This window comes from Nansenia antarctica, assembly GCF_963989245.1.
Source record: "Nansenia antarctica genome assembly, chromosome: 19".
In the NCBI taxonomy this organism is placed as follows: Eukaryota; Metazoa; Chordata; class Actinopteri; order Argentiniformes; family Microstomatidae; genus Nansenia; species Nansenia antarctica.
This window is the reverse complement of record NC_137692.1, coordinates 17,835,282-17,848,094: the sequence shown is the minus strand read 5'-3', so window position 1 is coordinate 17,848,094 and position 12,813 is coordinate 17,835,282. Positions and strand designations below refer to the sequence as shown.

The 12,813-nt window shown below is 45.7% G+C and overlaps 1 protein-coding gene across 1 annotated transcript in view; it reads left to right on the top strand.

Moving 5' to 3' along the window:
- Nucleotides 1-5,444: 5,444 nt before the first annotated feature.
- The window catches only part of LOC308173953 (uncharacterized protein), a 42,343-nt gene continuing 34,974 nt past the window's right edge, over nucleotides 5,445-12,813 (top strand). The window contains exons 1-4 of the mRNA XM_080549006.1: nucleotides 5,445-5,503; nucleotides 5,649-7,279; nucleotides 7,531-7,638; nucleotides 8,293-8,481. Of these exons, the coding sequence (XP_080405132.1) occupies nucleotides 5,725-7,279; nucleotides 7,531-7,638; nucleotides 8,293-8,481 (1,852 nt within the window). The 5' untranslated portion in view covers nucleotides 5,445-5,503; nucleotides 5,649-5,724. The remainder of the gene's footprint in view (nucleotides 5,504-5,648; nucleotides 7,280-7,530; nucleotides 7,639-8,292; nucleotides 8,482-12,813) is intronic.

Below are 12,813 nucleotides of genomic sequence, written 5' to 3'. Positions count from 1 at the left end.
GGCCGGCCCCCGTGGCTGCTTTAAAGGGCTAGGGTTATTAGTGAGCTTATGCTAAGCCCCTCCCCCTAACTGTCTAAGCCCCTCCCACATTGACATAAGCAACTCCCCCTAACTGTCTAAGCCCCTCCCACATTGACGTAAGCCACTCCCCCTAACTGTCTAAGCCACACCCAAGTTTATAGCTCAGGTTATTTCAAGTTCCTCACCTCCCACGGACACGCGTGGAACAGTGAAGTGCGCAGGAGTCACTGGGCATGTTTTTTTTTTTTTTTTTTGCATGCAAATTGCATGTTGCCAGAGAGGAAACTTGACAAGAGGCTTTCCTTATTATTATTAGCCTTTTTATTATTTGTCTTTACATTATTTTTGACCTCTTTTTATCTCATGGTTGTTTCTGGGGCTGTTTTGTTTTGTTCTGGCCAATAAATTATTATAATAATATAATATTAATTATTATAATAATATAATTATGATATTTGGAAATCGAAAAATTAATAGTCAAGTACAAATCAAGATAGCTAATGTTGAAATTGAAAGAGTTTATGAAAACAAATTTTTGGGAGTTGTTATAGACCACAAACTATGTTGGAAAACACACATAAACTACTTAAAGACTAAAATATCAAAGTCTATTGCAATACTGCATAAAACGAAAGACATACTTAATCCAAATTCATTACACATATTGTACCGTTCTCTAATAGTTCCATACATAACCTACTGTGTGGAAGTGTGGGGAAACACATACAAAACAATTACAAATCCAATTTATTTACTACAGAAAAGAGCTATACGAATTATAAACAGAGCTGCCTATCAAGAACCAACTAACAAATTATTCATAAACACCTATGATCTCAAATTTAAAGAATTGGTGGACTTCAAAATGGCACAAGTAATGTATAAAGTAAAAAATAAGATGCTTCCAGACTGTATCCAGAGACTATTTCAAGTTAGACAGAGTAATTATGAACTCAGAGGAATATGTATGTTTATGAAAACAAAGATTAGAACAAATGCAAAACAAAGATGTAAAACAGTTAAAGGAGTTAATTTATGGAATACTTTTGAAAAGGAAATGAAAATGTGTAGTACATTAAAAGGATTTTAAAAATTATTTAAAAATAAGATGATTAACAAGTATAAAACAGAGGTTTAAATATAGTTTTTGTTTGGTATTTTTTTTTGAACTTTTTGTTGACATGCGTAAGTGACATTTTGTTTATAAAAGTTTCAATGTTTTGATTATGCATTCATGGGGGGACATGCATACATGTAACAAGGGTAGGCGCAATAAGCCACGGCTTCAGCCTACACCTTTTTGGTCCTGATGTTATAAATTGTGACTATGTACATTTTCTTATATCCATGTACATTTTCTTATATCTGTATTGTGAATTGTATAGGGGACCAAAATAAACATTCTCAATCAATCAATCAATCAATCAATAAAGCCGATTGAATTGAATTGAATTGACCCAAGTATATCCGTGACGGGATTGACCATATATGGTTCGTGACGTCAGCAGACCGCGACAAATACGCGATCACAATGCGCTTAACCCTGAGTATTTAAACAACATAAACACATTTCAAATATGGATATTTTCCTATTCGCTTAACGGGAAATTAAGGGGTTTGCATAACATGCAATGCGTTTTCAGCCTGTTTTGCTCTGGATGAATAATCACCATGTTCTCAAAAAACACACACAGATCATGCTCCTGTTGTGTATTCTGAGTAGTCAGAATGATGTTTTCGCAAATACCTTTCGACTGAATTCATGGGGGGGTGAGTATTATTATAAGTATTGTGCTTATTATGTGTTGTCAGTCAGAGTTTACTGTGAAACTAAATTATCTGAAACCGGTGATACTGGCTGCGTTCGTAAATTCGCTCTGGAAATCTGATCAGCACTCATGGAATGCCTCCTGTCCAATCAAATGACTTGGTTCCTTTATGACGTTGAACCCAGTGTGGAATTCTCCTTATGCCCCCTGTGGAGGAAACCCCCTCCAAACGTCACTTCTTATGGGTGGTCACAATCTAGCATACCTACTTCATATTCTGTAATCCAGAAATCAAAGTTAACTCTGAGCTCATGTTATATCATGCCAAGTTGACAGAAACTTTTCAATACACTGAAATCATAATGCACAGAGAGAGATGCTCAAATGATCAGTATCCAATAGGCCTATATCATATTATTATTTTTTGTAATCAGTATTTTATTGCATTTTTCAATTAACACATTTCTTGACTTATACAACTTTTGTATAAAATGGTAACAATATCACAGAATAAGTCTTGCTGTCATCAAACAGAAATAATACAGAAAAAAGAACAAAATATAAAATTAAAATTAAAATAAATAAAAAAGCACCCATAGATTACATTCATCACTCATCCAATTTCCTATATCATATTATTAATTGAAAGTACAACTCTTGAGATGTGTTTCACTGCTTCAATATCTTTTCCTGAACTGGATTTTTAGATTAGGCTAACTAATGTGCCACAACTGTGTTACCCCTCTAGACATGCATCTGTGCAAACTACACGTCCTGTTTGACTTGGTACATACAGTACGTTTGTAATCAACGTATTCTTTTGTTCAGCCTAGCCAGCGAGTCCAAAGACATGACGTGGAGGGTGCGGTGTTGTTGATAGTTCTGTGGTTTATTGGCATGAAACAGCAGTTAGCAGTGTTGTGTCAATGTGCAAATATTTGAAGTACTATAGGAAAATAATGAGTTAAATAAGGGTTGGAGTCTCTGTGTCACTTGATGTTACAAAGTGTTCCTCTAACCACTAGCTACATGATATGGTATCAGATAGCACAAACACAACGTTGTAACTGTGACATCATCTGTCTGTAAACCAGTTCCCTGCTTATTTAGTAATCCTAACTAAACTGGTTTTAACAGCACTGACCCTCTTCTGTGGACTATCCCCTGTTACACACACACACACACACACACACACACACACACACACACACACACACACACACACACACACACACACACACACACGTTGTGTATGATGACACACACAAAAGTCCACTCCTGAGAAATGTGGTAATGATCAACCAGATCTCTTCTGCCACCAGAACAACCGGTAGAGGCTTCTGTGTGTGTGTGTGTGTGTGTGTGTGTGTGTGTGTGTGCGTGTGTGTGTGCGTGTGTGTGTGTGTGTGTGTGTGTGTGTGTGTGTGTGTAGGCGCAGTGTTCAGAATAGAGGGTGAAGCTTTAACGCTGACTCATGATGTGAACCTGTTAGGAAATGTTGATTTGACGAAAGTGTTGAAACATTTGCATCACAGCCAAAATGTTGTTTTCAAACGTCCTCCAGGTTAACTAGACAGTCTAGTGTCCAGGTTAACTTAGACTACCCTAACTAGACCAGACAGTCTAGTCTTCTCCAGATTGACTAGACCAGACAGTCTAGTCTCCTCCAGGTTAACTAGACCAGACAGTCTAGTGTCCTCCAGGTTAACTAGACCAGACAGTCTAGTCTCCTCCAGGTTAACTAGACCAGACAGTCTAGTGTCCTCCAGGTTGACTAGACCAGACAGTCTAGTGTCCTCCAGGTTAACTAGACCAGACAGTCACGTGTCCTCCAGGTTAACTAGATCAGACTGTCTGACCCAAGGGTGACTTTATTCACCAGAAACGCATAAATGACGATGCTTCGTTTTGTAGCCAATCAGAGTGTTGTTACTAGGTAAACAATTGGAACACTAGGGTGGTGAGCGTGTTCCAGAACTCTTTGGCAGATATTTAAGGAAATGCAAATTCCCAGACACATCAATCCTGTATGGTGAGTTTGAGAGGCCAAAAACCTCTTTTCTATTCTCACCCTTTGGCCTCATACTTTTGGTGAAGAGTTCAGTGTACATGAAATGCATTCATACCAAGTGACACAGTAATCATAGTGCATGTGACACCACACCATTGACTTGTTATCTTATTACCTCTCTCTTCAAACTAAATAACAAGTCAGAAGTCTTGGTGTAATTCTAGACTCTAAACTTCAACAGCCACATGAACTCGATAACTAAATCAGCCTACTATCACCTGAAAAACATAACAAGAATGAGAGGTTTCATGTCCAAAGAAGACCTAAAAAAACTCATCCATGCATTTGGTTCGAGTAGACTTGATAATTGTAATGGTCTACTAACAGGCTTATCTAAAGGGGCTGTTCGTAAGCTGCAGCTCATCCAAAACACCGCTACTAGGGTCCTAACAAAAACAAAGACATTTCAACACATTACACCAATCCTGAGATCCCTACACTGCCTACCAGTCTCTCAGAGAATTCAATTCAAAGTACTCCTAATTGTATACAAATCAAACCAAAATGGTCTTGGACCAAAATACATATCAGATCTCCTCCCACCCTATATTCCAGCAAGGTCCCTAAGGTCAGCTGAGACTAATCAGCTAATAATTCCAAGAGTAAAAACAAAACATGGTGCAGCAGCTTTCAGTCACGCTGCTGCATGCTCCTGGAACAAACTCCCTGAAGAAATCAAACAGGCCCAACCCCAAAAAATCTAAAAACATTCATGTTTATCCATATAGCTATTCTTAGTCATTTATTTTCTTTCTTAATGCTGCATTGTGGTGACCACCACATTGGACCAGATAAACACACACACACACACACCACCCAGGTAGGAAACGACAGAGACTGGAGTGCATTGATGGCCACTGGCCGTGTTTAATTAGAAAATAAGGTTTAACTGAAGGAAAGGTATAGTCCAACTTAACGTCGTGCCCCTGGCGCTTAACAGGGAACTCAGCTTGCCACGTCTAGAGGGTAAAACAGGGGGACTCAGTCACCCGGGTAGAGGGCAGGTCACTCTGGTAGCAGCAGACAGTCTCTCTCTCTCTCTCTCTCTCTCTCTCTCTCTCTCTCTCTCTCTCTCTCTCTCTCTCTCTCTCTCTCTCTCTCTCTCTCTCTCTCTCTCTCTCTCTCTCTCTCTCTCTCTCTCTCTCTCTCTCTCTCTCTCTCTCTCTCTCTCTCTCTCTCTCTCTCTCTGGAGCAGACCACAGTTACTACCACGAGGCTAATTGAATGTGCTGCATGTCCCCGGGTTGACTGTCTCTCAGGCCTATGTACTCCTGGGCAGGCTGGATGTAGGCCCGGGGGGGAGGAGGGCTGACAGGCTGGCTCTGTGGCCGTGGGGTCGGAGGTGGCTTCAGACCTTCCCTCTAGGGCGGCCGGGTCCTCTCTGCGGCCTGTGGCTGGGTTCAGTCTAGTCGCAGGCCAAAAAATGCATTCATCCCTATTATCTCATAAATGTACTGCCGGGGACCGACTCTCACCCAGTTGACATGTCTTGTCCATCCATAGCCCCCCCCGCCCTGTGACAGCTCCACTCCTCCTTATCTGTGCCTCCCGTGAGGAGGCGCAGGTGTGGCACGTCAGGCGTAACGAGCCTGTGGTTTTCTTCCCTAGCCACCCGGCTGATTGGGGAATGGAGTGCAGGTGTGTGTGGTCATTGTGTGAATACAGACGGTACTTGGTGGGGGGGGGGGGGGGTCACCACAGTGACCACAGTATTATGTGCTACACAAATAAACTTGCCTTGCCTTGTTCCGTCAATCATTTTGTGTTGTGTTCTTGTTTCCCAGAAGCCTTCTCTGTTGATTGACATCACCGCATCTATGGATACCCAACAGATTAACGGTGTTAAGTAAAAAAACAGCAAGCATGACTGACAGGCCGAAGATCCATGTGTTCCTGGGCGCCCCCCCACCTCCTCCTCCTCCTCCTCCTCCTCCCACCGGCCCATGCTTGTCAGCGCCGTTGGAGGCGGGGCCTCCTGGGCCGTGGAGGACCCTGGAGCTCTCCTGGCAGGCCGGCCGGCTGAGGCCCCCGGGGGAGGAAGGAGCCAGGGAGGCCCTGGGAGGTGAGGGCGGCGCTGGGGGGAGAGACGGAGAGAGAGAGGCCGGCCGACACCTCCGCAGACTCGGACGTCAAGACCCCAGAGACACCCAGAGGAGACCCAGGGAGACGACCCCGGCTGAACCCCCCCGCGCCGCCCTGACCCCACCCCCGCCGCCCCCCTGCCAGGGGGAACAGACCACAACCAATGACACGGAGGAGGAGGAGGAGGAGGAGGAGGAGGAGGAGGAGCTGTGCTCCGTGTCGGTGAGCGAATATCTGGACAGCTGCTTCCCTGCGGCCCAGCCCGACCCTGGGCCCGAGTCTAACCCTGACCCTGACCCTGACCCCGGCCCTGACCCCGGGTCTAACCCTGACCCTGACCCCGGCCGCGAGAGAGGGTCTCCTCGGTCGCACGTGTCCGCGGAGACTGAGTACCTCGCTGCGTGGACGGTGAGCCACGCCCTCCTCCTGAGGGGGGGGTGGGGGGGGGGCGGCGTGCGTCCAGAGACCACCACCACCAGCAGCTCCGCAGAGCTGTACAGCCCTGTGAGCCCCACTCCCTGCCCTGGGGACACGGCAGGCCCTGGAGAGAATCAGCAGCAGCAGGAGGAGGAGGAGGAGGTGGGCCCTGGAGAAACTCAGAAGGAGGAGGAGGAGGAGGAGGAGGAGGAGGGCCCTGGAAGGCCCCAGCAGGGCTCCATGGAGGAGCTCTTCTTCTCCGAGCCTCTGCTGAGCCGGAGACAGGCGGAGGAGGCCGGGGTGATCCTGGAGGCCACGCCCGAGGGGCTGCTGTGCTCCCAGGGAGGAGACCCCGGAGAGGAGGGAAGGGGAGTCGTATCTAAGGAGCCTCCCTCCCCCCCTGCACCACATAGACCCCCAGCGCACACCCCCACCTCCCCAGCACACACCTCCCCTGTTTCACCACCACCGGCCCCCAAAAGGAGGAGAGTGTCCCCGGCCTCAGCCAGAGGGACTGAGGGACCGCCGAACCCTCTGGGAGGCTGTAGGACCACCACCACCCCCCTGGGTGCTCTGGGAGGATGTAGGGCCACCACCACCCCCCTGGGTGTTCTGAGAGGCACCACCACCACCCCCCTGGGTGCTCTGGGAGGGACCACCACCACCACCCCCCTGGCTGCTCTAGCTGCTCTGGCAGGGACCCGGGGCCAGCAGCGTTACTCCGTCCTGGTGGCCGTGCTGCACCCCTGCCACCTGAAGGAGGTGAGGGTGAGGCGGGGCGCGGCGGCGGGGTCCAGCGTGCCCCTGGCCTCCCTGGTGGTGACCGACCAATCGGACGTGGAGATGAAGGTGGTGCTGTGGAGGAAGGCAGCCTTCTGGGTGCTCACCGTGTTCCCCGGAGACGTGCTGCTCATCACAGGTGCATCATAACAGCTTTACTATTACTGTTATTATTATTATTATTATTATTATTAACAACAACAATATTTACATTATTAATAACATTATTATTATGATTATTATGATTATGATTATTAACCCCATTTACATTATTAATAACATTATTATGATTATGATTATGATTATTATTAAAAATATTTACATTATTAATAACATTATTATTGTGATTATAATTATTATTATTAATAACATTATTATTATTCTTGGCAGGTGTGACGGTGAGCGAGGACAGGTGGAGGGGAGAGACGGTGCTGCAGTCGTCCTACAGCAGCCGGCTGCTCAACCTGGGCCAGGTGACCTCCCTCTGCTGTCCAGCAGGTGGGGCTGTGCTCTGTTCTCTACCTCCCTCTGCTGTCCAGCAGGTGGGGCTGTCCTCTGTTCTCTACCTCCCTCTGCTGTCCAGCAGGTGGGGCTGTTTTTTAACATTTACATGTTTTACATTTTTGGGATGAATTATTCCAAAGCAACTTACAATCGATACATTTGACTAAGCAAGTGAATCATCAATCCACCAGTCGTACCAGTCGAAGAGTAATCTATCCGTTGTGATAGAAGAAGAAAGAATTCTTTCTTTTTTTGTATTATAAATTTTTTGGACACTGGAGAAACAGTACAACTGGTAGTAGAAATCTCAGGAGACGCAGTACAGGGGAGGGGTAGTAGATGTCTCAGGAGACACAGTACAGGGGAGGGGTAGTAGATGTCTCAGGAGACACAGTACAGGGGAGGGGTAGTAGATGTCTCAGGAGACACAGTACAGGGGAGGGGTAGTAGATGTCTCAGGAGACACAGTACAGGGAGAATAGAAATAGAGGCTATAGAAACCCCACAGGTGTGCTCAGCAGTGATGAGGGTCCCTGGTGACCAGATCCAACATGAACTCAAGAGAACGGGACTGCAGCTAGCAGACTTCCCAGGAAGCCTGAAGACCCCTGGTGTTGACGATCAGATCCCTGTCCTGTCTCCCTCCAGTTCCTCCCAGCGTGCACGGCGGGACCCTGCGCTCGCTGTGCGCCCACCTGTGTGTCCGGTGCCCCCTGCTGACAGCCCTGCCCCCCCGCCCCCCCCAGACCTCCATCCCACACTGCCGCCTGGACGCCCTCAGGCCCGACACCCTGGTCCACGCCCTGCTGAGGGTCACACACACACAGAGGACCACAGGTACACACACACACACACACGCACACACACACACACACACACACACACACCCACACATTTTAAATGCTTTATTTATGTCCACATACAAAGTACAATTCTAAAGGACATAAATACTAACAGTGCATTTTGACATCCAGGAAACAGCCAACAACCAGTTCTGCCACACACAGGATGTTATTCGCACCAGACCAGTGGGTTGATCAATACTATAAGACAGACAGTATCCCGCTCATGGGTACAGGAAGCACCGCCTTCTCCATATTGAGCGGCTACCAATAACAGCGGATATTGAGCAATATTTTGCTAACTGTTTGGCCCTTCTCTTAGGAAGACCAGCCATATGAAGGCCTCTAACAACAGACTTATGAACATGGCCCAGGCTGCCAAATATAAAAACTAAAAGTTGACATCTGTAGCCCAGTTGTGATATGGCCTGCTCCAGCTGTTGGTATTTTAAGATTTTGGTTAAAAAGGCTTCCTCTAGGCTATGGTCAAAGGTGCAGCCAACTTCTAAAATAAGCACCTCTCTGTGGTTTTCGTTGACAATTACAACATCAGGGGTGTTTGCTGAAATATTGGAGAACACTCCTAATGACTCTTCGTCACTACACAAACTGAACATGTGGGGCTTTACAGTGGAGTGCTTGTACAGCGTTGCGGCAGGCCTGAATATGGAAAAGACACCCTCTGAAATCAGATCCACAATTCGATCATGCCTACATATGTAGAGCCCTTTATACGCATGACAACCATTTAAGATGTGGGGCATGGTTTCAGTTATCTGCTGGTGACTGTGATGTATGCAGTGTGGGCTATGACTGTCAGGAAGCCAGATGGAAAGGTTTAGCTTCGTTGGTAAGACCTGCAGCCTAGCTTTTAAAGTGAAGGTGACAATACACACACACACACACACACACACACACACACACAGAGGACCACAGGTACACACACACAGAGCACCACAGGTACACACACACACACACACACACACACACACACACACACTCACACTCACACTCTCACACACACACACACACACACCGGTCCAATACATGCGTTCAGTCTGTGTGATGTACTTTCAGGATAGCTCAAAGGCCATGTTCTGCTAACCTATCGGCTTTTTTAATGACATGCCCAAATAAGGACCTCTTTATGACATGCCCAAATAAGGACGTCCTGGGCTGGCAGAAGACTTCCTGTCCAAACTATGAAGGTGGTGTTCCTGAAGGTGTTCCTGAAGGGTATGATGGTTCTTAGTGGATATGATGATAGACCCATCCATAGACCCATTCAGATTCTTCTCAGCCAAGACTTAGTGACATTTAACCAGTGTTGCCACAGTTACTTTGAAAAAGTATTCTGATTACTGATTACTGATTACTCCTTTAAAAAGTAATCTAGTTAGAGAGAGAGAGAGAGAGAGAGAGAGAGAGAGAGAGAGAGAGAGAGAGAGATAAAAATACAGCAGACTTCATTTTGTATGCATTGCTTTCCACACTGGGGAAATGTATAAGCAGAGTGTTGATAGTTTCCAAATCAGTTTGACTAGGGAACAGAGCTACACGCTGCCTCAGAGAAGATGTTCCTTTCACCGAAGCACCACACCATTTTACAACGTCTATCTCTCTCTCTCTCTCTCTCTCTCTCTCTCTCTCTCTCTCTCTCTCTCTCTCTCTCTCTCTCTCTCTCTCTCTCTCTCTCTCTCTCTCTCTCTCTCTCTCTCTCTCTCTCTCTGTCTCTCTCTCTCTCTGCCTGTCTCTCTCTCTGTCTCTCTCTCTCGCTCCATTATGTAGTAGGCTACGCTTCTGTTTACACTGTGCAATCAGCGTGGTGATACACGTGAGCGATTCTGCTGCAACCTCGTGTTGAAAACGTGAGCACTGACGTCACTCCCCAAGACGCGAGAAAAGCAAACAAATGTTTATTTACTATCGAACATTACAAAGAAATACTGCATTTAGCCTAAGTTATGAGGTAGTAACGCAATAGTAACGCACAGTCACTTGAATAAGTAACTTTAATCCGATTACTGATTTGGAAATAGTATCGCGTTAGAATACTCGTTACTGAAAAAATTCTGATTAGAGTAACGCGTTACTTAGTAACGCGTTACCGGCATCACTGCATTTAACATGTTAGAATCAAGATTCAAGTCAAAAGTATTTCAATCAGGAGAGACTTAATGTATTTGTAAAAAGGTTTATTGAGATAGGCCTCAATCTGGGATGACAGTTGGTCCCAATATGGCTCAGATGAGATCAGTTGGTCCCAATATGGCTCAGATGAGATCAGTTGGTCCCAATATGGCTCAGATGAGACCTGGCCCCCTGGCAGAGGCTGGAAAGGGTCTTCAGGTGGTGGCGGGTGGTCTGGTCGGTGCTCTGGTCGGCTCCCGTCTATATCCTTCGCCTCTTGCGGTTCATGTCTTGGCTGGTGCTTCCGCATTTCCTTTTGACACTCAGCCGAGGTCCTGCAGTACAGTCCATGAAGGAGTCAGGACCGTGTCCATGGCTGGAGGCAGGCAGGAAGGCTAGAGGGTGAAATACAAATACAATTTATTTAAATAAACTATTATATATGTGGACCTTTAACACTAGAACAGCCATAGGTAGGGTCATTTGACCCTGTGAGTAATATAAATGTAATATCTTTGCACTCGATCAAATGTCATGACCCTCCTTTCATGACTTTTCCTAGATATGTGCGTTCTACCACCCAGTATCCTTACATTTTCTAAATCACATCAGGATAAGATAGTATAAAGATATTTTTGCAGTTTTTCTGTGAAGGAGGCAGGCTAATTTAAAAGATGGCCAACTAGTGGTCGTTGTGTGTAAATAGCAGGTTAGCATTGTAAAGAGGGGGACATTTGACCCCCGAGGCGGCTCTTATAGTAGGTAAAAAAGGCACGGATGTTGTAGTGTTAAGAAATGTCCTCACCAGCAGCAGAGACTGTAGGGGAAGCGCCCAGCTGTATCCTTTGCCTCTTGCGGTTCATGTCTTGGCTGGTGCTTCCGCATTTCCTTTTGACACTCAGCCGAGGTCCTGCAGTACAGTCCATGAAGGAGTCAGGACCGTGTCCATGGCTGGAGGCAGGCAGGAAGGCTAGAGGGTGAAATACAAATACAATTTATTTAAATAAACTATTATATATGTGGACCTTTAACACTAGAACAGCCATAGGTAGGGTCATTTGACCCTGTGAGTAATATAAATGTAATATCTTTGCACTCGATCAAATTTCATGACCCTCCTTTCATGACTTTTCCTAGATATGTGCGTTCTACCACCTAGTATCCTTACATTTTCTAAATCACATCAGGATAAGCTAGTATAACGATATTTTGCAGTTTTTCTGTGAAGGAGGCAGGCTAATTTAAAAGATGGCCAACTAGTGGTCGTTGTGTGTAAATAGCAGGTTAGCATTGTAAAGAGGGGGACATTTGACCCCCGAGGCGGCTCTTATAGTAGGTAAAAAAGGCACGGATGTTGTAGTGTTAAGAAATGTCCTCACCAGCAGCAGAGACTGTAGGGGAAGCGCCCAGCTGAGGTCCTGCAGTCCAGTCCATGAAGGAGTCAGGACCGTGTCCATGGCTGGAGGCAGGCAGGAAGGCTAGAGGGTGAAATACAAATACAATTTATTTAAATAAACTATTATATATATGTGGACCTTTAACACTAGAACAGCCATAGGTAGGGTCATTTGACCCTGTGAGTAATATAAATTTAATATCTTTGCACTCGATCAAATTTCATGACCCTCCTTTCATGACTTTTCCTAGATATGTGCGTTCTACCACCCAGTATCCTTACATTTTCTAAATCACATCAGGATAAGATAGTATAAAGATATTTTGCAGTTTTTCTGTGAAGGAGGCAGGCTAATTTAAAAGATGGCCAACTAGTGGTCGTTGTGTGTAAATAGCAGGTTAGCATTGTAAAGAGGGGGACATTTGACCCCCGAGGCGGCTCTTATAGTAGGTAAAAAAGGCACGGATGTTGTAGTGTTAAGAAATGTCCTCACCAGCACCAGAGACTGTAGGGGAAGCGCCCAGCTGAGGTCCTGCAGTCCAGTCCATGAAGGAGTCAGGACCGTGTCCATGGCTGGAGGCAGGCAGGAAGGCTAGAGGGTGAAATACAAATACAATTAATTTAAATAAACTGTATCAGTCAATGTTGATGATCTTCATGTGGCAAGTTATACAGTAGAGTAAAACAATGTGTCAGATACACTGGACTTAATGTGGAAGTGCTTACATCCAGTGTACAGTGCAGAGTCACTAGACACAACATATCATATGCATTCATGAGTCTAAATAATACAAATTCCAT